General features: G+C 35.6%; 2 protein-coding genes and 1 long non-coding RNA gene across 8 annotated transcripts; all 3 read left to right on the top strand.

Moving 5' to 3' along the window:
* Positions 1–7,694: 7,694 nt before the first annotated feature.
* On the top strand, positions 7,695–9,316 carry LOC125277912. Its single transcript, XR_007187015.1, has 2 exons — positions 7,695–8,160; positions 9,091–9,316. It is a non-coding gene; the product is annotated as an uncharacterized LOC125277912 (long non-coding RNA).
* Positions 9,317–9,896: 580 nt separating this feature from the next.
* Positions 9,897–12,999, top strand: LOC125277910. 3 transcript variants are annotated; one of them, XR_007187014.1, is made up of 5 exons: positions 9,897–10,803; positions 11,897–12,016; positions 12,182–12,190; positions 12,349–12,712; positions 12,806–12,999. XR_007187014.1 is itself a non-coding variant. In XM_048206496.1 (4 exons), the coding sequence occupies exons 1-4, from the start codon at positions 10,542–10,544 to the stop codon at positions 12,499–12,501; spliced, it is 606 nt and encodes a 201-aa protein (XP_048062453.1). In that variant the 5' UTR covers positions 9,897–10,541; the 3' UTR covers positions 12,502–12,758. The 3 variants fall into 3 exon arrangements, 1 of the variants encoding a protein (XP_048062453.1); XR_007187013.1 differs by having other exon boundaries at positions 12,182–12,277; positions 12,374–12,712; XM_048206496.1 differs by lacking the exon at positions 12,806–12,999 and having other exon boundaries at positions 12,182–12,277; positions 12,374–12,758.
* A 422-nt stretch (positions 13,000–13,421) lies between these two features.
* ftr79 (finTRIM family, member 79) lies at positions 13,422–21,328 on the top strand. 4 transcript variants are annotated; one of them, XM_048206492.1, is made up of 11 exons: positions 13,422–14,589; positions 14,689–14,784; positions 14,933–15,166; positions 16,894–17,053; positions 17,141–17,263; positions 17,654–17,767; positions 17,853–17,948; positions 18,345–18,461; positions 18,604–18,699; positions 20,351–20,458; positions 20,639–21,328. In XM_048206492.1, exons 1-11 carry the CDS (start codon positions 14,014–14,016, stop codon positions 20,722–20,724), a joined length of 1,806 nt encoding a protein of 601 aa, XP_048062449.1. In that variant the 5' UTR covers positions 13,422–14,013; the 3' UTR covers positions 20,725–21,328. The 4 variants fall into 4 exon arrangements, with proteins under 4 accessions (XP_048062449.1, XP_048062452.1, XP_048062448.1 ...); XM_048206495.1 differs by having other exon boundaries at positions 13,430–14,589; positions 17,141–17,224; XM_048206491.1 differs by having other exon boundaries at positions 13,499–14,589; positions 17,135–17,263.
* Positions 21,329–25,803: the final 4,475 nt, after the last annotated feature.

Raw genomic sequence — 25,803 nt, 5'->3', positions numbered from 1 at the left:
ACACATCCTATTCAGAAGTAGTATGGGCAGTTTTTCAACATGTGATTTGAATTTAACCTCTAAAAAACATATAATTACAACATGTGTATTCATTATAGATCCATTTTAATAAAACAATTCTTTTTTGGGCAGTAGTTTGACTAACGTGAAATTTGCATTAATACACCTTTTCCCAGATCGCATCACACACTCAGACACAGACACACACACACACACACACACACACACACACACACACACACACACACACACACACACACACACAGCGGGGGCGAATTATGTAATTGGCCCGCGACTGGTGCTGCCGAAGAAGGTCCATGCTGCTGGAAATGCCGCTGTGAGATGCCGATGCCTCATTTTTGCGCCAGGCCCTACAGGTGAAGTTCACTTTAATAGCTGTAAATGTCTTTATTTTAGCCTATGCCTACTTCTCGAAAGCTGTAGCTCAACATCACTTTGTCTACCCTAACCTGCAGTGTCAATGTAAATTCACTATCTTATGAATAAAATACTGTCAAGATTCGAAATTGTTGTTTTACTCACCTGTTCTGACCGCGAAAGAAAAGACAGAAAAATGCAGAAGCTGGGAAAAAACCATTGCAGGAAAAATTATGATCATTACAAAATATTACAAATATATAGCCTATATATAATCTTATCACTTGCAGTAGCCTAATATAAGCGGAATAATCAACGCTATCTCACAACCAATTTTTAGGTATTTGACCAGGTGGCTAATTAGTACTAACTGTACGTCCTTACTCGATCGATGCGATCGCGAAAGCAACTCGGATACACTGTTTATTTCAAATTAAAAGCCAAGCATAGGCACTTCAGATTTTTTTTTTAAAACCCGGCCCAAAGAATAAATAAATAAATAGATAGGCTAAATTAAATTGTTCTTTAACAAAAAAAAAAAAAAAAAGTAATTACAAAACTACTTTTACATAAAACTTTTTCATTAGCATTCATTGTTGGTAAGGGTACAAGTTAACTTTTTATTATTTTTCCCCCCACATGTTCCATTTAATTCTGTAGAACATTCTTTTATATTTAGATAACGATTTTCATGATTTATCAAAACATTATGTTCTTATGATAAATCAACTTAGATAATGTTATTCAAATAAAATATATTTAGTTTTTTATATATTAATTTCTATAATTACACTTGTAATTACACTATTGACCCATCCCTTAACCCTTACCCCTATCCTTAAACCTACCCATCCCACCAAAGCTTTCCCTAACCTTACCCGTATCCACCTCAATAGCAGCAAATGTGTTTTACAATTCAATATGAACCCAATAAGTACATTGTACTTATTTTTGATGCAAGTACATATGAGTTAAGGCCACTTAATATAAAGTGGGACCATATTTTTCTCTTGTGGCCAGTACATAAAAAAAAACACTGTTAATCATTTAAATTATAGGCCTAATTAATGTCATTGTATAATAAAACAAATCTTATTAAAAAAAAAAATCTAAAGGAAAATAGGCTAATAGCCTAATCTTTTCTTCACATCTTATCTTAACAGCACGTCAGTTATGGGGTAATGTGCTATGAAATTACTGAGGATGAAATGTGGCATATTATAATATTAATTTATTAATAAAAGTAGCCTAAACAAATATTAATAGAATAGAATGGAAAAGGCCTAAAATAATTGGAAATGCTAAATGATCTTAATATTGCCTATATTTTTTGTTTTTGTTTTGACAATATCATTTTGATGCAACTCAGCAAGTTGAATTTTGAACTTGTGGTAAACTTGTCAAGGATTGATTATGTAATAAAATATTAACATGGGGGTTAACCAATTTCAGTATGCAATAAATACAAATATAATGAGAAAATGTCACGTTAAATGACTCGAGATTCAGTTGCAAGCATACAAATATTTATTAAGGAAGATAACGTGAACAACAGCTGAGTAACAAAGGAGGTCGTGGGTGCTGATGGTGTCTTCGGTAGTGCAGGGACTAAAATGGGTGGATGAATGAATTGCAAGACAGAAGTCCAGTGATAATGTGATCCACAAACGACAGGCAGTCCAAACACAGCGGGAACACTGGAGCACAGTACACAAGAGATCAGGTGACACTATACAAAGAACAAGAGTGAGCAGCAACAACAACAAAACAAAATATCACCTGTAGTAAGTCATTCTAGTCACTAGGAAGGTACTACAAGCTTTGGATCTTGAAAAAACCCTTTTGGTGAATTACTGTAATGATTTTTCTAGAAATATTTGTGTACTGTACATACAGTAAGGTGTAAATTGGTCAAATATCACCTGTAGTAAGTCAGTCTGGTCTCTAGGAAGGTACTACAAGCTTTGGAACTTGAAAAAACCCTTTTGGTGAATTAAAGTAATGATTTTTCTAGAAATATTTGTGTACTGTACATACAGTAAGGGGTAAATTGGTCAAATATCACCTGTAGTAAGTCAGTCTAGTCACTAGGAAGGTACTACAAGCTTTGGAACTTAAAAAAACCCTTTTGGTGAATTACTGTAATGATTTTTCTAGAAATATTTGTGTACTGTACATACAGTAAGGGGTAAATTAGTCAAATATCACCTGTAGTAAGTCAGTCTAGTCACTAGGAAGGTACTACAAGCTTTGGATCTTGAAAAAACCCTTTTGGTGAATTACAGTAATGATTTTTCTAGAAATATTTGTGTACTGTACATACAGTAAGGGGTAAATTGGTAACATTTCACCTGTAGTAAGTCAGTCTAGTCACTAGGAAGGTACTACAAGCTTTGGATCTTGAAAAAACCCTTTTGGTGAATTACAGTAATGATTTTTCTAGAAATATTTGTGTACTGTACATACAGTAAGGGGTAAATTGGTAACATTTCACCTGTAGTAAGTCAGTCTAGTCACTAGGAAGGTACTACAAGCTTTGGAACTTAAAAAAACCCTTTTGGTGAATTACTGTAATGATTTTTCTAGAAATATTTGTGTACTGTACATACAGTAAGGGGTAAATTGGTCAAATATCACATGTAGTAAGTCAGTCTGGTCTCTAGGAAGGTACTACAAGCTTTGGAACTTGAAAAAACCCTTTTGGTGAATTAAAGTAATGATTTTTCTAGAAATATTTGTGTACTGTACATACAGTAAGGGGTAAATTGGTCAAATATCACCTGTAGTAAGTCAGTCTAGTCACTAGGAAGGTACTACAAGCTTTGGATCTTGAAAAAACCCTTTTGGTGAATTAAAGTAATGATTTTTCTAGAAATATTTGTGTACTGTACATACAGTAAGGGGTAAATTGGTCAAATATCACCTGTAGTAAGTCAGTCTGGTCACTAGGAAGGTACTACAAGCTTTGGAACTTGAAAAAACCCTTTTGGTGAATTAAAGTAATGATTTTTCTAGAAATATTTGTGTACTGTACATACAGTAAGGGGTAAATTGGTCAAATATCACCTGTAGTAAGTCAGTCTGGTCTCTAGGAAGGTACTACAAGCTTTGGAACTTGAAAAAACCCTTTTGGTGAATAACAGTAATGATTTTTCTAGAAATATTTGTGTACTGTACATACAGTAAGGGGTAAATTGGTCAAATATCACCTGTAGTAAGTCAGTCTGGTCTCTAGGAAGGTACTACAAGCTTTGGAACTTGAAAAAACCCTTTTGGTGAATTACAGTAATGATTTTTCTAGAAATATTTGTGTACTGTACATACAGTAAGGGGTAAATTGGTCAAATATCACCTGTAGTAAGTCAGTCTAGTCACTAGGAAGGTACTACAAGCTTTGGAACTTAAAAAACCCTTTTGGTGAATTACTGTAATGATTTTTCTAGAAATATTTGTGTACTGTACATACAGTAAGGGGTAAATTGGTCAAATATCACCTGTAGTAAGTCAGTCTAGTCACTAGGAAGGTACTACAAGCTTTGGATCTTGAAAAAACCCTTTTGGTGAATTACAGTAATGATTTTTCTAGAAATATTTGTGTACTGTACATACAGTAAGGGGTAAATTGGTAACATTTCACCTGTAGTAAGTCAGTCTAGTCACTAGGAAGGTACTACAAGCTTTGGATCTTGAAAAAACCCTTTTGGTGAATTACAGTAATGATTTTTCTAGAAATATTTGTGTACTGTACATACAGTAAGGGGTAAATTGGTAACATTTCACCTGTAGTAAGTCAGTCTAGTCACTAGGAAGGTACTACAAGCTTTGGAACTTAAAAAAACCCTTTTGGTGAATTACTGTAATGATTTTTCTAGAAATATTTGTGTACTGTACATACAGTAAGGGGTAAATTGGTCAAATATCACATGTAGTAAGTCAGTCTGGTCTCTAGGAAGGTACTACAAGCTTTGGAACTTGAAAAAACCCTTTTGGTGAATTAAAGTAATGATTTTTCTAGAAATATTTGTGTACTGTACATACAGTAAGGGGTAAATTGGTCAAATATCACCTGTAGTAAGTCAGTCTAGTCACTAGGAAGGTACTACAAGCTTTGGAACTTAAAAAAACCCTTTTGGTGAATTACTGTAATGATTTTTCTAGAAATATTTGTGTACTGTACATACAGTAAGGGGTAAATTGGTCAAATATCACCTGTAGTAAGTCAGTCTAGTCACTAGGAAGGTACTACAAGCTTTGGATCTTGAAAAAACCCTTTTGGTGAATTACAGTAATGATTTTTCTAGAAATATTTGTGTACTGTACATACAGTAAGGGGTAAATTGGTAACATTTCACCTGTAGTAAGTCAGTCTAGTCACTAGGAAGGTACTACAAGCTTTGGATCTTGAAAAAACCCTTTTGGTGAATTACAGTAATGATTTTTCTAGAAATATTTGTGTACTGTACATACAGTAAGGGGTAAATTGGTAACATTTCACCTGTAGTAAGTCAGTCTAGTCACTAGGAAGGTACTACAAGCTTTGGAACTTAAAAAAACCCTTTTGGTGAATTACTGTAATGATTTTTCTAGAAATATTTGTGTACTGTACATACAGTAAGGGGTAAATTGGTCAAATATCACATGTAGTAAGTCAGTCTGGTCTCTAGGAAGGTACTACAAGCTTTGGAACTTGAAAAAAACCCTTTTGGTGAATTAAAGTAATGATTTTTCTAGAAATATTTGTGTACTGTACATACAGTAAGGGGTAAATTGGTCAAATATCACCTGTAGTAAGTCAGTCTCGTCACTAGGAAGGTACTACAAGCTTTGGATCTTGAAAAAACCCTTTTGGTGAATTAAAGTAATGATTTTTCTAGAAATATTTGTGTGCTGTACATACAGTAAGGGGTAAATTGGTCAAATATCACCTGTAGTAAGTCAGTCTGGTCACTAGGAAGGTACTACAAGCTTTGGAACTTGAAAAAACCCTTTTGGTGAATTACAGTAATGATTTTTCTAGAAATATTTGTGTACTGTACATACAGTAAGGGGTAAATTGGTCAAATATCACCTGTAGTAAGTCAGTCTGGTCTCTAGGAAGGTACTACAAGCTTTGGAACTTGAAAAAACCCTTTTGGTGAATAACAGTAATGATTTTTCTAGAAATATTTGTGTACTGTACATACAGTAAGGGGTAAATTGGTCAAATATCACCTGTAATAAGTCAGTCTGGTCTCTAGGAAGGTACTACAAGCTTTGGAACTTGAAAAAACCCTTTTGGTGAATTACAGTAATGATTTTTCTAGAAATATTTGTGTACTGTACATACAGTAAGGGGTAAATTGGTCAAATATCACCTGTAGTAAGTCAGTCTAGTCACTAGGAAGGTACTACAAGCTTTGGAACTTAAAAAAACCCTTTTGGTGAATTACTGTAATGATTTTTCTAGAAATATTTGTGTACTGTACATACAGTAAGGGGTAAATTGGTCAAATATCACCTGTAGTAAGTCAGTCTAGTCACTAGGAAGGTACTACAAGCTTTGGATCTTGAAAAAACCCTTTTGGTGAATTACAGTAATGATTTTTCTAGAAATATTTGTGTACTGTACATACAGTAAGGGGTAAATTGGTAACATTTCACCTGTAGTAAGTCAGTCTAGTCACTAGGAAGGTACTACAAGCTTTGGATCTTGAAAAAACCCTTTTGGTGAATTACAGTAATGATTTTTCTAGAAATATTTGTGTACTGTACATACAGTAAGGGGTAAATTGGTAACATTTAACCTGTAGTAAGTCAGTCTAGTCACTAGGAAGGTACTACAAGCTTTGGAACTTAAAAAAACCCTTTTGGTGAATTACTGTAATGATTTTTCTAGAAATATTTGTGTACTGTACATACAGTAAGGGGTAAATTGGTCAAATATCACATGTAGTAAGTCAGTCTGGTCTCTAGGAAGGTACTACAAGCTTTGGAACTTGAAAAAACCCTTTTGGTGAATTAAAGTAATGATTTTTCTAGAAATATTTGTGTACTGTACATACAGTAAGGGGTAAATTGGTCAAATATCACCTGTAGTAAGTCAGTCTAGTCACTAGGAAGGTACTACAAGCTTTGGATCTTGAAAAAACCCTTTTGGTGAATTAAAGTAATGATTTTTCTATAAATATTTGTGTACTGTACATACAGTAAGGGGTAAATTGGTCAAATATCACCTGTAGTAAGTCAGTCTGGTCACTAGGAAGGTACTACAAGCTTTGGAACTTGAAAAAACCCTTTTGGTGAATTACAGTAATGATTTTTCTAGAAATATTTGTGTACTGTACATACAGTAAGGGGTAAATTGGTCAAATATCACCTGTAGTAAGTCAGTCTGGTCTCTAGGAAGGTACTACAAGCTTTGGAACTTGAAAAAACCCTTTTGGTGAATAACAGTAATGATTTTTCTAGAAATATTTGTGTACTGTACATACAGTAAGGGGTAAATTGGTCAAATATCACCTGTAGTAAGTCAGTCTGGTCTCTAGGAAGGTACTACAAGCTTTGGAACTTGAAAAAACCCTTTTGGTGAATAACAGTAATGATTTTTCTAGAAATATTTGTGTACTGTACATACAGTAAGGGGTAAATTGGTCAAATATCACCTGTAGTAAGTCAGTCTGGTCTCTAGGAAGGTACTACAAGCTTTGGAACTTGAAAAAACCCTTTTGGTGAATTACAGTAATGATTTTTCTAGAAATATTTACGTACTGTACATACAGTAAGGGGTAAATTGGTCAAATATCACCTGTAGTAAGTCAGTCTGGTCTCTAGGAAGGTACTACAAGCTTTGGATCTTGAAAAAACCCTTTTGGTGAATTACAGTAATGATTTTTCTAGAAATATTTGTGTACTGTACATACAGTAAGGGGTAAACTGGTAACATTTCACCTGTAGTAAGTCAGTCTAGTCACTAGGAAGGTACTACAAGCTTTGGATCTTGAAAAAACCCTTTTGGTGAATTACTGTAATGATTTTAAAGTAATTTCAAATTATACAAATTAGACGTTTTTAAGAAGTTGGGGAATTGACAGACGTTCCCTTAGTCATGCACCGTGATCATGCACTGTGAAAGCGCTTTAAAGCATACATATGCATCTGTAATACCCGTAGGTGGTTTTGAGTGATTTTTTTTATGTTGATATACAGAAGTTTCATAATTGTTAAAACTATTTATAGTATTCATATCTCTGAAAGATTGTCGTCTTTGTAGTACAGTGGCAAGGGAAAGCGAAAATCCGGCGAATATCAAACCTAAAACTAACTTTACCCCGCTATCATAGCGTACTTGTCTTTTAGATGTACATTTTATCTATTGAGGCCTTTAACACAACTACAAACTATTTGTTTCTCAACTAGATTAGACATTTATTTTTTAGGGTGAATGTCTTAGATGTCTCTCTATTTGACGCTGGCAAACAAATTAGTTAAATAAGGTGTTGATTAGTGGGACATCTAAAACTTTCTGGGAGGTAAGTATTCAGGACTGGAGTTGTAGGCTAATACTGCTCTACCACATGGTATAATTTCATAAACATGATTACATGCCTCAAAAGCTAAAACCAATCTGAATTCCTGACCCTTTATGCACTTTGTAGGTATTTATCTGGAGAGAGGAACAAAGACGAAAGGAAAAGTGCCATCTAAAACAACAGGCAGACAGTTCAGAAGAAACGGGTTGCGTTCAACCTACATGTGGCCACTCTTCTGTGCAAAGTGATGGATTTTCAGTGGAATTTCTGAAATGTAAGAAATACACACACATACCAAGATCTATTTTTCCTTTTATTATATACTTTTATTATTCTATATCTGTATCTGACTGTATCTATCATCCCTCTATCAGTCTCTTAGGGTGCGTTCACACTTGTCATGTTTGGTTCGATTAAAACGAACCCTGGTGCGGTTGCTCTGTTAGTGCGGTTCATTTGAACATATGTGAACGCTGCCATCCGAACCCCGGTGCGCATCAAACAAGCGGACCGAGACCGCTGAAAAGATGGGTCTCGGTCCGCTTCCAAACGAACTCTGGTGCGGTTCGAATGATATATGAACGCAACACGGACCAAAGACATGTAACCGAACCAAAAACAGGAAGATGAGACCCTAAAAAGGACAGAATCCTCACGCATGTCGGTTTTTCTCGTCATAGAGTTTGCTCTATGACAGGCATCAGTTTGCGAGTTTGCTCATCACAGGCATCAGACGCGCGTCTCCACACAGCAGATCGTTTGTGTGTGTGACGGATGGATTCCTGCCGCTGTTTTGACTACTTTACACATTTTATAAGCTCTTCACGAGTTCCCAACTGGCCAAAATACCATCACATGCAGGCTACGCCCCGCTACGCACACACAACGAGCGCATTTACCTCAGCAAACAGCATTGTTTTGGATGTTCGGTAAGTTCCGTCTCAAAATAGGCAATACGTCATAAAATCCGACCAATCACGTTGTGAATGTATCCCTGTGCCTTTAGGTTCGGTATCTTTTGGTTCGGTGATAAAATTGCCAATCTGAACGCTAACCGGACCAGGACTAAATGTTTTTTTTTCTTCTTTGGTCCGGACCAAATGAACCAAACAAACCGAACTACAAGTGTGAACGTACCCTTAAAGTATTATGTTTTGTAATATATCTAATGTATTGTCCTCTTTGTTCCTTTCAATATTTCTAGCCTCTCTTTGAATCCTGGGATGGAACATCATCTGGAGCAGAATTGTTCTTTTTTGATCGCAAGTTTGTTGGACTTGTTGTTTGGCCATGTTGGTATGTTCATGAAGTGATAAAAGTGATGTGGGTTTTAAGAAATGTTTTTATATGACCCTGTTGGTCAAGTTATAGTTATAATTGTATTTCTTTGTGTGAAGGGCCATGATGGCCAATAAGTAATTTAAAAACATTTTCATGACAAACTTTTGTCCCTTTAAAAAATAAAATGATTTTCTAAATAAAAAATAAATTCAAAATAATACACCTTTTATGGCATTTTTTTAATGTAAATTTGAAAGATATATTTATTACATTTTGACCTGTTTTTCAAGATTAAGAAGCATCATTTTTTTGGGAGGGGGGTGAATTAAGTTATGCATTATACAACACTTTATGCAGTTAAAATTTGTTTAAAGTTTATGCAGTTAATAGATTAAATTTAAAATTCAGCTCCCAGTCATTAAGTGAGCAATAGGGAAAATATATTGTATACTGCATTTTACATATTCTACTTGACTAAACTACTTGAATGTGTGTATTTGCTATTTAAAGAAGTATGTTAAATGCAGTATACAATATATTTTTTTTGTAAAAATGCAGTATACAAAATATATAAATTACTGTAAATTTTACAGTAAAATACTGGCAGCAGGGTTGCCAGCCAGTTACTGTAATTTTTACAGTAGTGTTTCTGTAATTTAATTTACAGAATTTTACTGTATTCTCGATTTTTAAATTATTTGTTGGTTTAACTTAAAGAATTATTTGTTGGTTTAACTTAAAGTATAGCCTGCCTAACCTGGTTGCCTTAAAATTTGAGTCCATTTAAACTAAAAAATTGAGTTGATACAAAGAAAGAGATTAGTTTATTCAACAGAAAATAGGGAATGGTTTAATATAGGGCAGATTAAACATATTGCCAGTCTAGGCACTATTGCCAGTCCCAAACCCACACACACACAAACATCTACACCCCACCCACCACCACCACCACCACCCCCCAAGAGGGAGTATTGGCACTTTATTTTCTCTACTTCAAGCACTGGACGTGCTGTCAGACACAGCTAATAATGGATTTGGAACACATTTATCAAAATGTTGAACTCAGAGATATTAAGGACAAATTTGGACCTCGAACACAGAATAAAAGTCAGGATGAAGGAAAAGATGAAAAGCGCAGTAAGCAGAAAATTACTTTAAACAAAAAATGGTGTCATTATGTTTGAGGAAATTGTTTGAGGAATTGTTACATACATGTTTCATTCTTTCTTTATACTGTAAAACGATCTACAGCATTATCTAAAACAAAGGTAGATTACCTAGAAAGGTTGATTTGAAACTTCATTTCTAATAATATTAAGAGTATTCACTGATATTTGTGTTTTTGTCCTGTTTTTTTCAGAAGGAAGATGTTTAATGTTGATTACAGCGTGTCTCGGGGTCATTTGTGTTCTTCTGCTGGTCTTCATCATACTGCAGCACATCAACCTCACAACTGAGAGAGACCTGTTAAAGAGTTACAAGAACACAGCTGAAGAGTTCAATCAGACTATCAACAGCTTACAGGACAATTACACTGATCTAAAGATTGAAAAAAACCAACTGCAGAACAACTTCACCTCTTTGAGTCAAAAGAAATTACAGCTGGAGCTTGAACTAAGGAAGTTATATGAACAAGGTTTGGACAAATGGATTTATATGTATATTTGCACTTTACGACACAACTGAGCTAAATTTGTTAACAAAATTTGAAGTTGGCTTGAGAAAGCCCAAAAGTGCTGACGACAATGAGTTTCTGCTCTCTTGAATGTTTCTCTGTGAGCACGATCTTCACGTGGTGTGTGAGCTACTGTCTTATGTGTGTTTGTGTGCCATAATTGATTGATTGATTGAAAAACTTTATTAATCCCGGTAGGGAAACTGATTTGCCATCAACTTCGACAATACAACCAACAAACTCAGCACACAGTTAACACACAGATAAATTAAGAAACAATGAATACATGATTAAGAACCAGTGAGACATGATACAGTTCCAGTTTTGAGAAAAAATTAACGGTGTTCATTAAAATATCTGACCGCTGCAGGGACAAAAGACCTTCTCATTCGTTCACTAGACTAGAGCACCGAGGCATTATCAATCGCTCACTGAAAGAGCTTCTAAGTCCTTTAAAAATGTTGTGTAGTGGATGGCCACATTAGATCATGTATTGCCACATTATCAATGTATTGCCACATTAGATCAATATAATTATACACATCCGATGGTCTAAAATCACTTGAATGTTCAAACTGGCAAGCCTTTAAACACATACAATATTGACCATCTTTCATGAGGACGCAAGCAAAAGTGATCTTGTATCACTGTCTGTATGTGTGTACGTTACAATGCAGTAGCGCATAAGAATGGCGATTAACTTACCTGTACAACAAACTGTGTAGAACGTGCATTCACCTGATCAATACTGAGTATCAAGATGGTACAAATATGTGGAGCACTCTATGAGTTTATTTGACATTTATTTGATATTTTGAACGGATGGAAAATGATAGTAAATGAGAGGATTTATTATACTGGGACTCCCTCCCATCTTTAGCATGAATTAACATGTTTTAACACATTGCTAGCATGAATTAGCACAATGCTAAAATGTTGTTAGCATGATAGATAGATAGATAGATAGATAGTATCATTTACAGTGTGTCCACGACATTTAAGTCGCAGCTATTAAATCTTCTCTCAGACCTTTTTAACACTATTTGCATTTCAGGATCTTCAGGTCTGGAGTCCAGAATAAGGATTGGAGACAAAGTCCGCGTGAAGACGTCTGTTGTTACTCCAACACACAAATGGGGAGCAGTCACTCACAAAAGCATTGGTGTTGTTAAAAGTAGGAGTACTAGCTGTCTTAATTACTAATATTAGGCATGCAAGACATTGTGATTTTTACTAAAATAAATGAAACAACAAAAAAAGTAGACTCACTGTGTATTACAGAGTGTGAATAAAGTACATGAGGAATTTATGATGATTTTGATCTTTTTAAATTCTGCAGAAGTTCAGGGTGAGTCTTTGACTATTGATTTCCCTGAGCATAAAAACTGGAATGGTATAATTTCAGAAATGGAGCTTGTGACCGGCACTTGTACAGGTAATCTTCCTATATGCATCTGACTGTACTTGTAAGTAAACATGCTTTCTGTAATATTTTTCTTATATCAGATTTGTCAACAAAAAAACATTTCAGTTGACATCAAGGTTGGAGACAGTGTCAGAGTGAAACCTTCCATAACTACACCAAAATATGAATGGGGCAGAGCCACACACAAGAGTGTGGGTGTGGTAAAAGGCAAGATCTGTGTATTATTCTCATAGACAGAACAAACTTAAGGAGATATAAACTGCTTTCATATTTTAACATTCACAGTACATTCACATTTAGTATACAAGGAGTTGCTCTTGGAAAAAATGTATTGTAAGTAGGTTTGTCCTCTGATCTGGCTAGAAATCAGTGTGATTGTGGATTTCCCAGAACACAAAGGCTGGAAAGGGATTCTTTCTGAAATGGAATTGACAGATGATTCAGGTCTGTTACATCAAGACATTTCTTTTTTTCTTTTTTTTTTCAACCAACCTGCAACCAAAATCTTAAGTCTTTCTGTTATATTTGTCTATACAGGCTGACGTTTCAGGATCTTCATGATGATGTGACTGAAGTTCCCTGGTCACAGAAACTTGCCTGTCTTTTTTCTTTTTCTTTTTTTTTTTTTTTGTGTGTGTAAGTTTGTAGTCATGTGTCTCTTTTAGATAATTCATTTTTGTTCAGATCTGCCCCCCCCCCCCCCTTTTTTTTTTTTTTTAACTGTTCTTCACTTTGACTCATGATTGCATATTTTAATTACCTTTATTAGCAACATGGGTGCTGTATTTTAAAAAAATGAATATATTTTCCATTTCTTTATTAAGAGGTAGGCTATATAACATTGATTGTAAATTATGAATTGAAATTTATGTTCCAGCTCAGGGAATGTGCATCATTCAGTTTTAACAAATTATTAATGAATTATACATATAATAATAAAATACAATATAATTGATAATAGGCTAATAATAATAAAAAATCCCTGTAAAAATACCATAAACAAATGGAAATAGTCCTGCTATATTAGTAGCCTATTTTTGTCTTTTGAGTGAACTTAATAAACTGTATATATATATATATATATATATATATTACGTATATGTGGCCCAGTTGAGAATGTGTCAAATAAACAACGGAGGCGAATTGTTATTACTTATAAATTAGTCGTGTTGACCAACAGTTTAATTGGTGTGCATTTTGTCTTCAGCGCCAAAACTACATTTCCCATCATGCTCTGTGGCTGCGTGACTCGCGCATTTACGCTCTTCATTTAGGCATTTTCGCTCTTTACTGCATTGCATAAACGTTAAAAAAAAATCTTGTTTGTTTGAAAAAGAGGAAATGTGTAACATGTAGATTAAATCCTTTGGAGTTTGTAAGTAGCCTACCCATTTTAAGAGGAGTTATTCACAGTTAGGCTATAAAGAGCAGCTATTAATCGGTGTCTCCATCTAGTGGTGATACTGGAAACCATTTAAGTTAAAAATTCAAAGATCTACCACTTTGACTTGAAGCACGCTCGTCTCTTTCTCTTATGAGAAAAATACAAAATATTTTTTTTTTTTTTTTTTTTTTTTACGCTTACCATCTTAATAAATAAGCCTTTACAACTGTATTATTGTTAACATAGCCTATTGGTGTAAAGACTATGACGAATCATTCCCTGCTTTCACTTTCATTCTCAAACTTTTACTTTCACTTCAGTTCACGGTTCTTTTCTGACACAAGTAGCTTTTGATAAAGACATGGCAGAGGCTATACTCGGAGATCACGACCAGTACAGCTGCTCGATATGTTTGGACTTGCTGAAGAATCCCGTGACAATTCCTTGTGGACACAGTTACTGTATGAGCTGTATCAATGAATGCTGGAATACAAAGGATCAGAAAGAGACCTATAAATGTCCACAGTGCAGACAGACCTTCAACTCAAAGCCTCCGCTCAACAGAAATACAATACTTGCTGAAATAATGGAGAAACTGAGGGACACAAAGCTACAAGTGTCAGAGACTCAAAGTCTTGCTGGACCTGGAGAGATTGCATGTGATTTCTGCTCTGGAGAAGTGTTCAAAGCTGTCAAGTCTTGTCTGGAGTGTCGAGCCTCTTACTGTGAAACACACTTACATCCACACTATAACGTTCCTGCCCTGAAGAAACACAAGCTGGTGAAAGCTACCGTCATGCCAATATGCTCCAAACATGACAAGCTCCTTGAGGTTTTCTGTAGAACAGACCAGATTTGTGTCTGCATGCACTGCTTAATGGATGACCATAAGGGACATGACACAGTGCCGTCTACAATAGAGCGCAATGAGAAACAGGTGAAGATGTCCATCATTTTTTCTTCAATAACTCATAACAAAACGCTTTCACAAATGTTTTCAGTGAGATTAAACAGACTGTGATTGATTTGCCCTTAGATGAAACTCACAGACACTCAGACTAAAGTCAAGCAGACAATCCAGGCAAAAGAAAAAGAGCTGCAGAAGATGAAAGTGGACATCACGTCACATTCAGTAAGTTCTAGGGTAAAACAAATAACATTCACTTTTAAACCGAATGGTTTATCAGCTGAAACAAGGGTTAATCACTGGGGTGATGGATCTTGCAATTGTAAATAACTGTGAAAAGATAACATTTTGGTTTTGTTTTGGTTCTCATCAGGATTCTGCAAAGGATGCTGTGAAGAACAGTAAGAGAGTCTTCACTGAATTAGTCAAACTTATTGAGAAAAGAAGTAATGAAGTAATTGAAAAGATAAAAGCTCAAGAAAAGGCCGATCTGGATCAGGGTGCAAAACTACAAGATAAGCTGGAGGAGGAAATTTCTCAGCTGAAGAAGAGGGAAGGAGTCCTAGATACACTTCTACAGACAGATGACAACATCCACTTTCTTCAGGTACAACCACCATACGCAATGTGATTATATATTAAGAGTCTGAGTTATCATACATTATAGAGTGCAGTCGGGTTCTGTTAATAAAAATCCCATTTGATTTTTAATGATAACTTTAAAGACAGAGATACTGTGAGCTACTAATTGCTTCTGTTGAAGCCGCCAGTCACCATTATTTCAACTTATTTTTTAAATATTCATGTTCAACAGTGGTTTTCCTTGTGCAAATCTACATTACTCATGATTCTGCAGAGAAATCTCCACCAATCAGAGAATCGAAACAAACAGATCATGCCAAAAGAACCCTTTAGCATCCGCCCACTCCCATGAAGCACTGTGACTGATGTAATAGTCAATTCACCTTCATTCTCAAACTATTTAAATTTTTGTATATATTTTAAACCTAAAATATGTTGTTTCTATAGCTATACACAAATATTTTAATCAATGGTTTTATATTTCTCCATTGTTTTGTATTTTTTAAATTATGTAATTCGCAATGCTTCAAGGTACTGTAAATCTTTCTCTCATTAAAGCCGTTGACACGGTTTTGAATCTTTGACCCTTTGTCCAATTATCAAATACTTTTTTGTTTCAGATCAAAGTAGGTAATTTTCAGATTTTCCTCATAGCTGCTTGGTTTGGTTCATGGCTTATAACTCTTTAAAGGATTAGTCCACTTTCAAATAAAATTTTCCTGATAATTTACTCACCCCCATGTCATCCAAGATGTTCATGTCTTTCTTTCTTCAGTCAAAAAGAAATTGAGGTTTTTGATGAAAACATTCCAGGATTATTCTCCTTACAGTGGATTTCAATGGGCACCAAACAGTTGAAGGTCAAAATTACAGTTTCAGTGCAGCTTCAAAGGGCTTTAAACGACACCAGACGAGGAATAAGGGTCTTATCCAGTGAAACAATCTGTCATTTTTAAAAAAAAAATACAACTCTATATGCTTTATATAAACAGATGATCGCCTTGCACGTGCTTCCGCTTTCCGTATTCTTCACAAAGCTTACTCTGTATGTCCTACGCCTTTCCTATTCGGAAAAAAAACTAAACTGGCGCCGTGTTCATTCCATAAGTAGAATAGGGAAGAACCTTATTCCTCATCTGGTATTGTTTAAAGCCCTTTGAAGCTGCACTGAAACTAATTTTGACCTTCAACCTTTTGGAGGCCATTGAAGTCCACTATAAGGAGAAAAATCCTGGAATGTTTTCATCAAAAACCTTAATTTATTTTCAACAGATCAAAGAAAGATTTGAACATCTTGGATGACATGGGGGTGAGTAAATTATCAGGAAAATTTTATTTGAAAGTGGACTAATCCTTTAACAAAGACTTTCATATGGGAAACCAAGGCTGCTGAAAAAGTGACTTGCACTCTATTACACAGCTCTCTGGCATGCTTCATTTTGATTGGTCATTTGCGGCATTCATCAGTCAGATAGTTCCTAATATTCTCCGTTATCTATAGCAATGCTGTATAACTAAAACCGGTGTTACATTTATGTCTCTTGTATCACACCACAGATTCATGCTCTTATGTTTCACAAAAAACAAAACTGGCAATATCTAGCATCTCAGTAATTGATTGTGATGTGTGAAAGTTGCTAGATATAGATCTTTTCTACATGTTGCACTACTTTTAAGTTTTCCAGTCTATGACACATTAGAAAAACTAAATTAAATTTTTATTAATTAAACTATTGATGCATTTTTCTGCAGAATTATGAGTCTGTATCCTCTTCTTCTGGGTCTAATGGCTTCCCCAGTCACTCTTTTAAGCCTTGCTGCTCTTATACGGATGTAAACAAACTTGTCTGTGAACTTAAAGAGCGACTGGAGACTGTTTTCAACCAGGAAATAAATGAAACATTTAAAAAAGGTAAAATCACTAAGGAATACTTTCACTGGTCATATTTTTATTGTACCTATAATGTAATAGGCCTATAATATATTGTACCAGTTTCAGATCTGACAACAAAGAGCAATCCAGTTTGCATTAAGGATGAAGACAGTGTCAAAGTGAAGTCTTCTGTTAAAACACACGTATCAGGTAAAGGTGTCACACATAAGAGTGTGGTTGTGGTAAAAGGTAAGATCTGTATTATTCTCATGGACACAAATGGTACATTATTGTGCAAGGCATCACAAATGAATATGCGCAGCACACTCATTTACAAGTTCTTCTTTTAGATATTAACAGTGATGAGAGTTTGGTTGTCGACTTTAAACTTTTTGAGCCAGTAACTGATGATGATGAATGTGGTAAATATTCGAAGCAGGATTATAGAGTTTTTGTCATAGCTATCCAGCAAACATCTGATTAGATTAGAAGTATTTTTGCATGGAAACTCTTTGCTACAGAAATGTGTCATTTACATACTCAAGGATGCTATACTGTTTTAATACAGAGTGAGCCATTAAGAGTTTGAGATCGCCACATCAGTAAATGATAGCCTATGTTCTGCTCATTTTATTTCAGGATCTCTCACCTGCAATATTAAAATAGGAGACAAGGTCTGTGTGAAGCCATCTGTTGAAACTCCAAAATATCTATGGGGTTCGGTCAACCACAAAAGCACTGGCAGAGTTATAAGTAAGGGCAGTTAAGAACTTTCAGCTTAGTATAATTTATAATCACACATATATTAGGCAAGTATTAAAACATTTTCTCTCTCTAGGTGTGCAGGGTGAGACTGTAACAGTAGATTTCCCTGAGCAGGAAGGTTGGATTGGTGAAGTTTCTGAAATGGAGCTTGTAGTCAGTGCAGATTTAGGTATTATTGATTCATACATATACTATTTCAGTAATTCATCAGTGCTTAATGTGTGCCATTCTGTTCAGTTTAATCTACTTTATGTACATGGTCGATTTAATAGTGGTTAAAAATTTGTATTTTTGCACAATATAGATGAATGACAATATTTTTAAGAAATTACTAATTTGTGCAACATAGTCCATTGTTTTATTATGAAAATCAGTGGCATGATCTAATTCATTTGTATGGCACCACATGTGTAGTATAATTATATATTTTTCAATTTTTTTTCTATTTCACAAAAAGTTCAGTTTTATAAGCATTTTTTCACACTTGAATGTTTTACTTGTAGGTTTGCCTTGTGTAAATATAATAGTGTGAACTTTATTCCTAACTAGTTTCACTACTTCTTAGGCTCTGCCACTCATAACTGCTTCAAGATAGGAAACAGAGTCCGAGTGAGATCTTCAGTGAAAGAGCCAAAACATGGATGGGGATCAGTCACTCACAACAGCATCGGTGTCATTAAAAGTGAATACACTCAATATCCGTCAATGATTTTACTGAATTTTAATATACTGTGAGATACTTTAGTCTGAAATTACACAATTTATGCATCACATATACATCAAATCATTTTAGGGTTATTTATATCTTCTTCTATTTTCTGCAGAAATTCAAGGAGAGTCTTTGACTGTGGATTTCCCTGACCAGACGGATTGGACGGGTGTACTTTCAGAAATGGAGCTCATGAGTGGTGATGTTTCAGGTAATCTGCTGGATATTAGCATGTTATTGAACAAAAACATATGACCACTGCTACACTCTAAAAAATGCTGGGTTAAAAACAACCCAAGTTGGGTAGAAAAAATAGATAAACCCAGCAATTGGGTTGTTTTAACCCAGCGGATGTGTTAAAGGTGCCCTAGAACTTTTTTTAAAAAGATGTAATACAAGTCTAAGGTGTCCCCTGAATGTGTCTGTGAAGTTTCAGCTCGAAATACCCCATAGATTTTTTTAAATTAATTTTTTTAACTGCCTATTTTGGGGCATAATTGGGAATGAGCCGATTCAGAGTGTGTGGCCCTTTAAATCTCGTGCTCCACGCCCCAAGAGCTTGCGCTTGCCTTAAACAACATAAAAAAAGTTCAAACAGCTAATATAACGGTCAAAATGGATCTTTACAAAGTGTTTGTCATACAGCATGTCTAATCGAGTAAGTACAGTGTTTATTTTGATGTTTACATTGACTCTGAATAAGTTTGAGGCTATGCTCCGTGGCTAACGGCTAATGCTACACTGTTGGAGAGATTTATAAAGAATGAAGTTGTGTTTATGCATTATACAGACTGCAAGTGTTTAAAATGATAATTCGACGGCTCTTGTCTCCTTGAATACAGTAAGAAACGATGGTAACTTTAACCACATTTAACAGTCCATTTAACCACACAACAGTACATCAACAGCAACATGCTAACGAAACATTTAGAAAGACAATTTACAAATATCACTAAAAATATCATGATATCATGGATCATGTCAGTTATTATTGCTCCATCTGCCATTTTTTGCTATTGTCCTTGCTTGCTTACCTAGTCTGATGATTCAGCTGTGCAAATCCAGACGTGTAATCCCTTTCATAATGTTGGGAACATGGGCTGGCATATGCAAATATTGGGGGCGTACACCCCGACTGTTACGTAACAGTCGGTGTTATGTTGAGATTCGCCTGTTCTTTGGAGGTCTTTTAAACAAATGAGATTCATATAAGAAGGAGGAAACAATGGTGTTTGAGACTCACAGTATGTCATTTCCATGTACTGAACTCTTGTTATTTAACTATGCCAAGGTAAATTACATTTTTGAATCTAGGGCACCTTTAAATGTTTGGCTGGGCAGTTTTATTTAACAACCCAACTATTGTTAAAAAATTACTATATGGCTGGCTTAAAATGAACCCAAAATAGGTTGGAAATTAAAAATCAGACACATAATTACTAGAGGCAACAACAATAACCAAAAGGTGAACATTTAAGCAATTTAATAAATGTTTATTGTTTAATTATTATTCATTAAACTTATTAATAAATGTTAATTTCCATCATATTTTGGGTTCATTTTCAGCAAGCAATACGGTAAAATTTTAAACAATAGTTGAGTTAAATAAAACCACTGGGTCCATTTTCAACCCAACTTGGGTTGTTTTTAACACAGCATTTTTTAGAGTGTATGTTTAAATTCAGTTTTAGTTATTTTTAGTTAAACTAAATGAAAATGAGAAATGTTATCTTTTTAGGTTTATATATATATTTTATCATCATTTTGGTTGCAATTTATTTTACAGAACGTGCACTTACATGTACTTACAGTGAAAGTACTGGGTAATATAACTAATATAAAATAACTTCTTTATAATTCAGAACTCCTCAGTTTAAGCCCTGGAGCGAGGGTCCGTGTTAAACCCACCATCAGCACTCCAGCACATGGCTGGGGAAGTGTCACCAAGCACAGCATCGGAGTGGTTGTAGGTAAGTGTTTTTAGCCAGTTAGATTGTGTTGAAGTACTACAGTATTTAAATCACAGCTAGCATTTTCTGTTTCATTACAGTCAACAACACTTTTTTGGAATGTAGACAATAGATAATGACCACATACAGAAATGTCAAAGTATAGCAGTAACAATGTCCTTCTTCCCAATGTCTTAACAGCTATCGATGGCACCAAAGTGACTGTGAACTTCCCTGAGCAGTCTAATTGGACTGGCACTGTCTCAGAGATGGAGGCTGTACCTTAATGATGATACACAGCATCCAGGAGCAGTTAATAACATTTTTACTGTGCAAGGGTGTAAAATATGTTGATGTTTATGAAAAATGAGGTTGATGTTAACAGGTGTAGAGTCTTATGCACAGATTATTAATGCCCACTGGGACCCACTAGGATGGCCTGATCCTAACAGTCTAAACTTTATTTTACAGTGTCCTTGTTACATGTAGTTACTATAGTAATAACTATAAAATGTGTTATTACATGCAACTAACCCTAAACCAAACCCTAATCCTAACATGTACTTAATTAATATTACTCAGTATTTAAATGTATAATTACACTGTAACAAGGACACCTTAAAATAAAGTGTAACCAGACCTATTTTAAATGTTTCATTTACATAATGATTGCATAGGCATATTTCCACTACCATAATATACTAAAATTAATGTGTTAACATATGCTAATATATATGTGTCTTTTTTATTTATTTACAATATATGCTAATATGTATGTATGTTTATGTTCGTTTCTTGGGTTGACTTAGAATTGATATTTCTTTTGGAATGTTTTGTAAAGAATTGGAATATTTATGTCTTAAACAAATAAATACAAATTCTGCATCCCAATTCGCATACTATCCGTCCAAAGTATTCATAATTAGAATTAGTGCATCCCAAATTGTAGTGTGTTGAATTGAGTATTCCAAAGATACCCAGATGGCCTACTTTTTCTGGTTAGAATCCAAAGTGCAGATCCATGCACACTCTGTCTGCATCTGGAAACTTAAAAATGCTAGGAAGGTAGGAAGGATTCAAGGCATGTCTGAATCCAATGTTAGCTTCACTTCCTGTCTCCTGAGATACCTTCATCTGGTCATATTTTAAAGGCAGCATAGATGTATCCTTTGCTATTAACACTGTCTGAATCATTCCCTATCCCCTATATAGCGCATTATGTGCCATTCACCATATAAAAAATACAGTGCCTACAGAATTATTAGGTTTTATATTATTAGGGGCCAAGCACCGAAGGTGCGTAGGCACCTATTGTATCCGTTGGCGTTCTTATTATTATTCTGCTTCTTCCGCTCTGGAAGTCTATGGCAGAAGATCACTCTGGAAGTCTATGGCAGCCCATAGAACCGTATGGTAAAAAATTGTGAAATTTGGCACACAGTTAGAGGACAGTCTGACCTTTGTCCATAGCAAATTTGGAGTCTCTAACTCAATCCCTCTAGCGCCACCAGCTGTCCAAAGTTGCACTTATGTTTATGTTAATAACTTTTGAACTGTGAGGGAGAAACAAAATTGTTTTTCCCTCTGATTCCTTGGGTCAAGCCAAATCGATCGACGTCATTTTCCGTCATGAAAATTTTTCCGCCATTTTGAATTTTCTGAAAAACCTACTTTTTCTAACTCCTCCTAGGCCGTTACTCTGATTTTCACGAAAATTGAACCAGATCATCTTCAGACTATGCCGACAAAAGGTTATGTAATTCAAGTCGATTCCTCAAAGCGTTTTTGAAAAACACGCGAACAAATTTTACATAGCGCTTGCGAAAATGGACGTAAGGCTGTATCTCCGCAACGCTTTATCGTATTCAGACCAAACTTAGTACATGACATCACAAGCATGACCTGAGGCATCATTCAATGTTTCAGTGCAACGCCACCTACTGGTGTGGAGATATGAAAAATGGCTGTTTTTGCTTATAATTTCTGATGGGTTTGTTCAAAAATCATACATTTGGTCTCGTTGGATTCGGGGCATCATGCCGAGTCGAATGATAACCAATTTTCCCATATCGGACATTTTGGCCGTCGGCCATTTTGAATTTTGTGCTAAAATGCTGATTTGAACGCATTAGCGTATCATTACGAAACTCGGTATGGGTTATCAGCACAATGCCCTGAAGGAGCCTGAGAAGTTTCGGACCAGCGACACCTTGTGGTCAAAAGTTATAACAAAATTTACAAAAATTCTAATAACTTTTGACTATTTTAACTGATTGTAATGAAACTAGTCTCAGTTGATTCCTTGGGTCATGCTGAGAACATAGATATCAAATTTGCCATAGTTGGTTGAACTTCCTGTCTGCCATATTGTTTTTCTTTAAAAACATACTTTTTCAAACTCCTCCTAGACCGTTGCTCTGATTTTCACCAAAATTTAACCGTATCATCTTCAGACCATGCCGACAAAATTTTATGGATTTCAAGTCGATAAGTCAAACCATTTTCGTATACCGGAGCAACGAATTTGAGGCATGATGCAAAAACAACTCTTGAAGCTGTATCTCTGCAATGCTTTGACATATTGACACCAAACTTTGCAAGTGTCATTGTCACCTCAGTCTGACCATACCACAACAATTTGGACACATCGCCACCTAATGGTCGAAAGTGATGAACCAGTAAATCCTCATTTTTTTCAGCTCTTTTGCCTAAAATGATCTTAATAGGTCTTTAATTGTTGCAGTTAGTCTGATGCTCCCAGTAGAGGTCTACAAAGAAGCCCAGCTAACCAAAATACGTGACTGTTGCGTAACTGCAACGTAATTTGGTGACCAAACTTTCGTTGTGGCGACGTAACTAGTTACGTTGTGGCATCCGGAAAAGTGAAATTCCCGGATACGTTGCCACAACGTAACTTTGTGACGTTGCCAGTTAGTAACTGCGACGTCGTGGCAACGTTGTGTATCAATAGTTGTGTGCTGGTAATCAGTTGGTAATTTTTATATTTATTTGTTTTTCTATGGGCGGACATGCAGTAGTTTAACCTAATTTATGTCCTCATTTGCCCAAACTAATTTAAAGGCTATTACAACAGCTGTGAATGATGAATGCTGCAGACCTCAAAATGAATTAAATTCATTTATTGTGAAAAACACACAGAACATGATCAAAACTCTAAATAAAAATAATAAAATACACTCAAACTATAAATAAAAACATATAGCCTACAGCGAAACATAAAATAAAAGCATTCAAGACGTTTTGCACTCAGTATTATTAAAATCATATGCTATGCTAGCGTGACATTTTGCTAACATATATTTCAGACGATCAAGGAAAGATACCATATAATCACAGAGGTAAAAAAATTAACAAAAGTACTTAGTAGACTGTGGGTAATGTTACTTAACCAATCTGACGCAGTTGTTGAACTTTATTGCTATAAAACTGACGAGAAACACGGAGAAACGTTGACGCTGTCCTCTCCAGCAGCTTGAATGTTTTCCCGGTTGCCATGGCAACTCTAACGGCCACCAGCACTAACGTAAACATAACAATAAAAAAGGTTTTGTGTCTTTCCAAAGTTAACTTTATACATTTTTATAAAAGCCATTTATTCGTTGTCACCTCGGAAAAATAAATTCTTCTCTCAGAAAAATTAACTTCACTCACTTGTCAACATATGGGCGCGCGCGCACTCCATTTGTGGAGGCGCGCGCTGTATGTCACTATATAAAAAGCAGTCATCCATATTCTGACTTAAGGGACATTTCAGTCTTGTGTCTGACGTTTAATTACACATTTTAAATGGCAAATTCTGTTAATAATAACATATAAAGAAGGTGTAAATGATGGTGGTAATGAAATTACCAGCACATGACGTTGCTGTTACGTTACTGGTAAGTCATAGAATGACCATTATATTACCAATAGAGTACGTATCTGCAACGTCCTTGGTTTTCTTATAACGTTAGGAGATCGTACTGACGACGTTGTGATATGGTAATTTGATGGTAATAATATTACGGGTATACAACGTTGTAGTTACGTTACTGGTAAGTCATGGAATGACCATTATATTACCAATAGAGTACGTATCTGCAACGTCCTTGGTAATCTTATAACGTTAGGAGATCGTACTGACGACGTTGTGATATGGTAATTTGATGGTAATAATATTACGGGCATACAACGTTACTAGTAAGTCATGGAATGACCATTATATTACGAATAGAGTACGTATCTGGAACGTCCTTGGTAATCTTATAACGTTAGGAGATCGTACTGACGACGTTGTGAGATGGTAATCTGAAGGTAATGAAATTACTGGCATGCGACGTCGCAGTTACGTTGTCAGTTAGTAAGTCATTAAATTACCAAAAAGTACGAATAAATTACGTAACTGTTACGTCGTGTGTTAGCTGGGAGACCCGAGACCCGAAGACCCGGGACCCGACCCGGGACCCGTACGGGTTCGGGACTATATTTTAAATGGTCAGCCGGGTCCGGGTCGGGTCCTAATCTATTACTTCGGTTCCCGGGTCTGATTAACACTGTATGTATACCCGAGCCGATCTGATTCGGAGATCACCCGGCCGTGTTGGGAGTCAGTCAGCGTTGTGCGCGTGTTTTGTAACTTGCAAAGTGTGAGCCGGGAAATAAGGTGAAAAAACACGAGTGACCCCAGCCATCAGAAGCAGAGCGGGCGGAGTTAATGCAAGCGAACGGTGATCATCGAGTTTTACTATTCCTATCGTGTGCAACAGTAATGCAAACAAACTTCAAATCTCAAGAACTGCTTCTAGCCTTGCACATTCGCATTTAAATAACATAGCCTATTTCAAATCATTAACAAAATATGAACTATCACACGAATGTTTTCTGTGACGCTTAAAGCTTATGTTTCAGGTTGCTCCAGCTAACGCGCATGTCTCATGCGAGCGCACTTTCTTTCTCCTGTTTTTATAATAACATTATGCCGTCTTGTTATATCTAAAGTTTTGGTCAGACTCGGCTCAGAAAGCACAGAAATGACCGCAAATAAGTAATGCTAATGTCAGCGGCCATGTCACTGAACAAGCAATCGTTATTAGGCTATAGTTCAAAAGGGCAAACAGTCAAAGTTATTTTATTATGTGAGTTGACTCGAGTCTCGAGATACAACGAAATAATGCAAAACTGCAAAGTCGCATTTGTCATCGTGACAGCAAGAGAACTTTTAAAGCTGGAATAATGAGTGGATTAAGCATTTCAATCGGCAAGAGAGGAATAACGGATGAACTTTCTTGGCAAGTGCATCACAGTCAGGTAGGCTACAAGGGAGAAAGATATAGCCTACTAATGTTAGGTAAGACAACACGTTTTAT

This window comes from Megalobrama amblycephala, linkage group LG11 (assembly GCF_018812025.1).
Source record: "Megalobrama amblycephala isolate DHTTF-2021 linkage group LG11, ASM1881202v1, whole genome shotgun sequence".
Lineage (NCBI taxonomy): Eukaryota > Metazoa > Chordata > Actinopteri > Cypriniformes > Xenocyprididae > Megalobrama > Megalobrama amblycephala.
The sequence above is the reverse complement of the archived record's forward strand: the minus strand, read 5'-3'. Positions and strand labels throughout refer to the sequence as shown.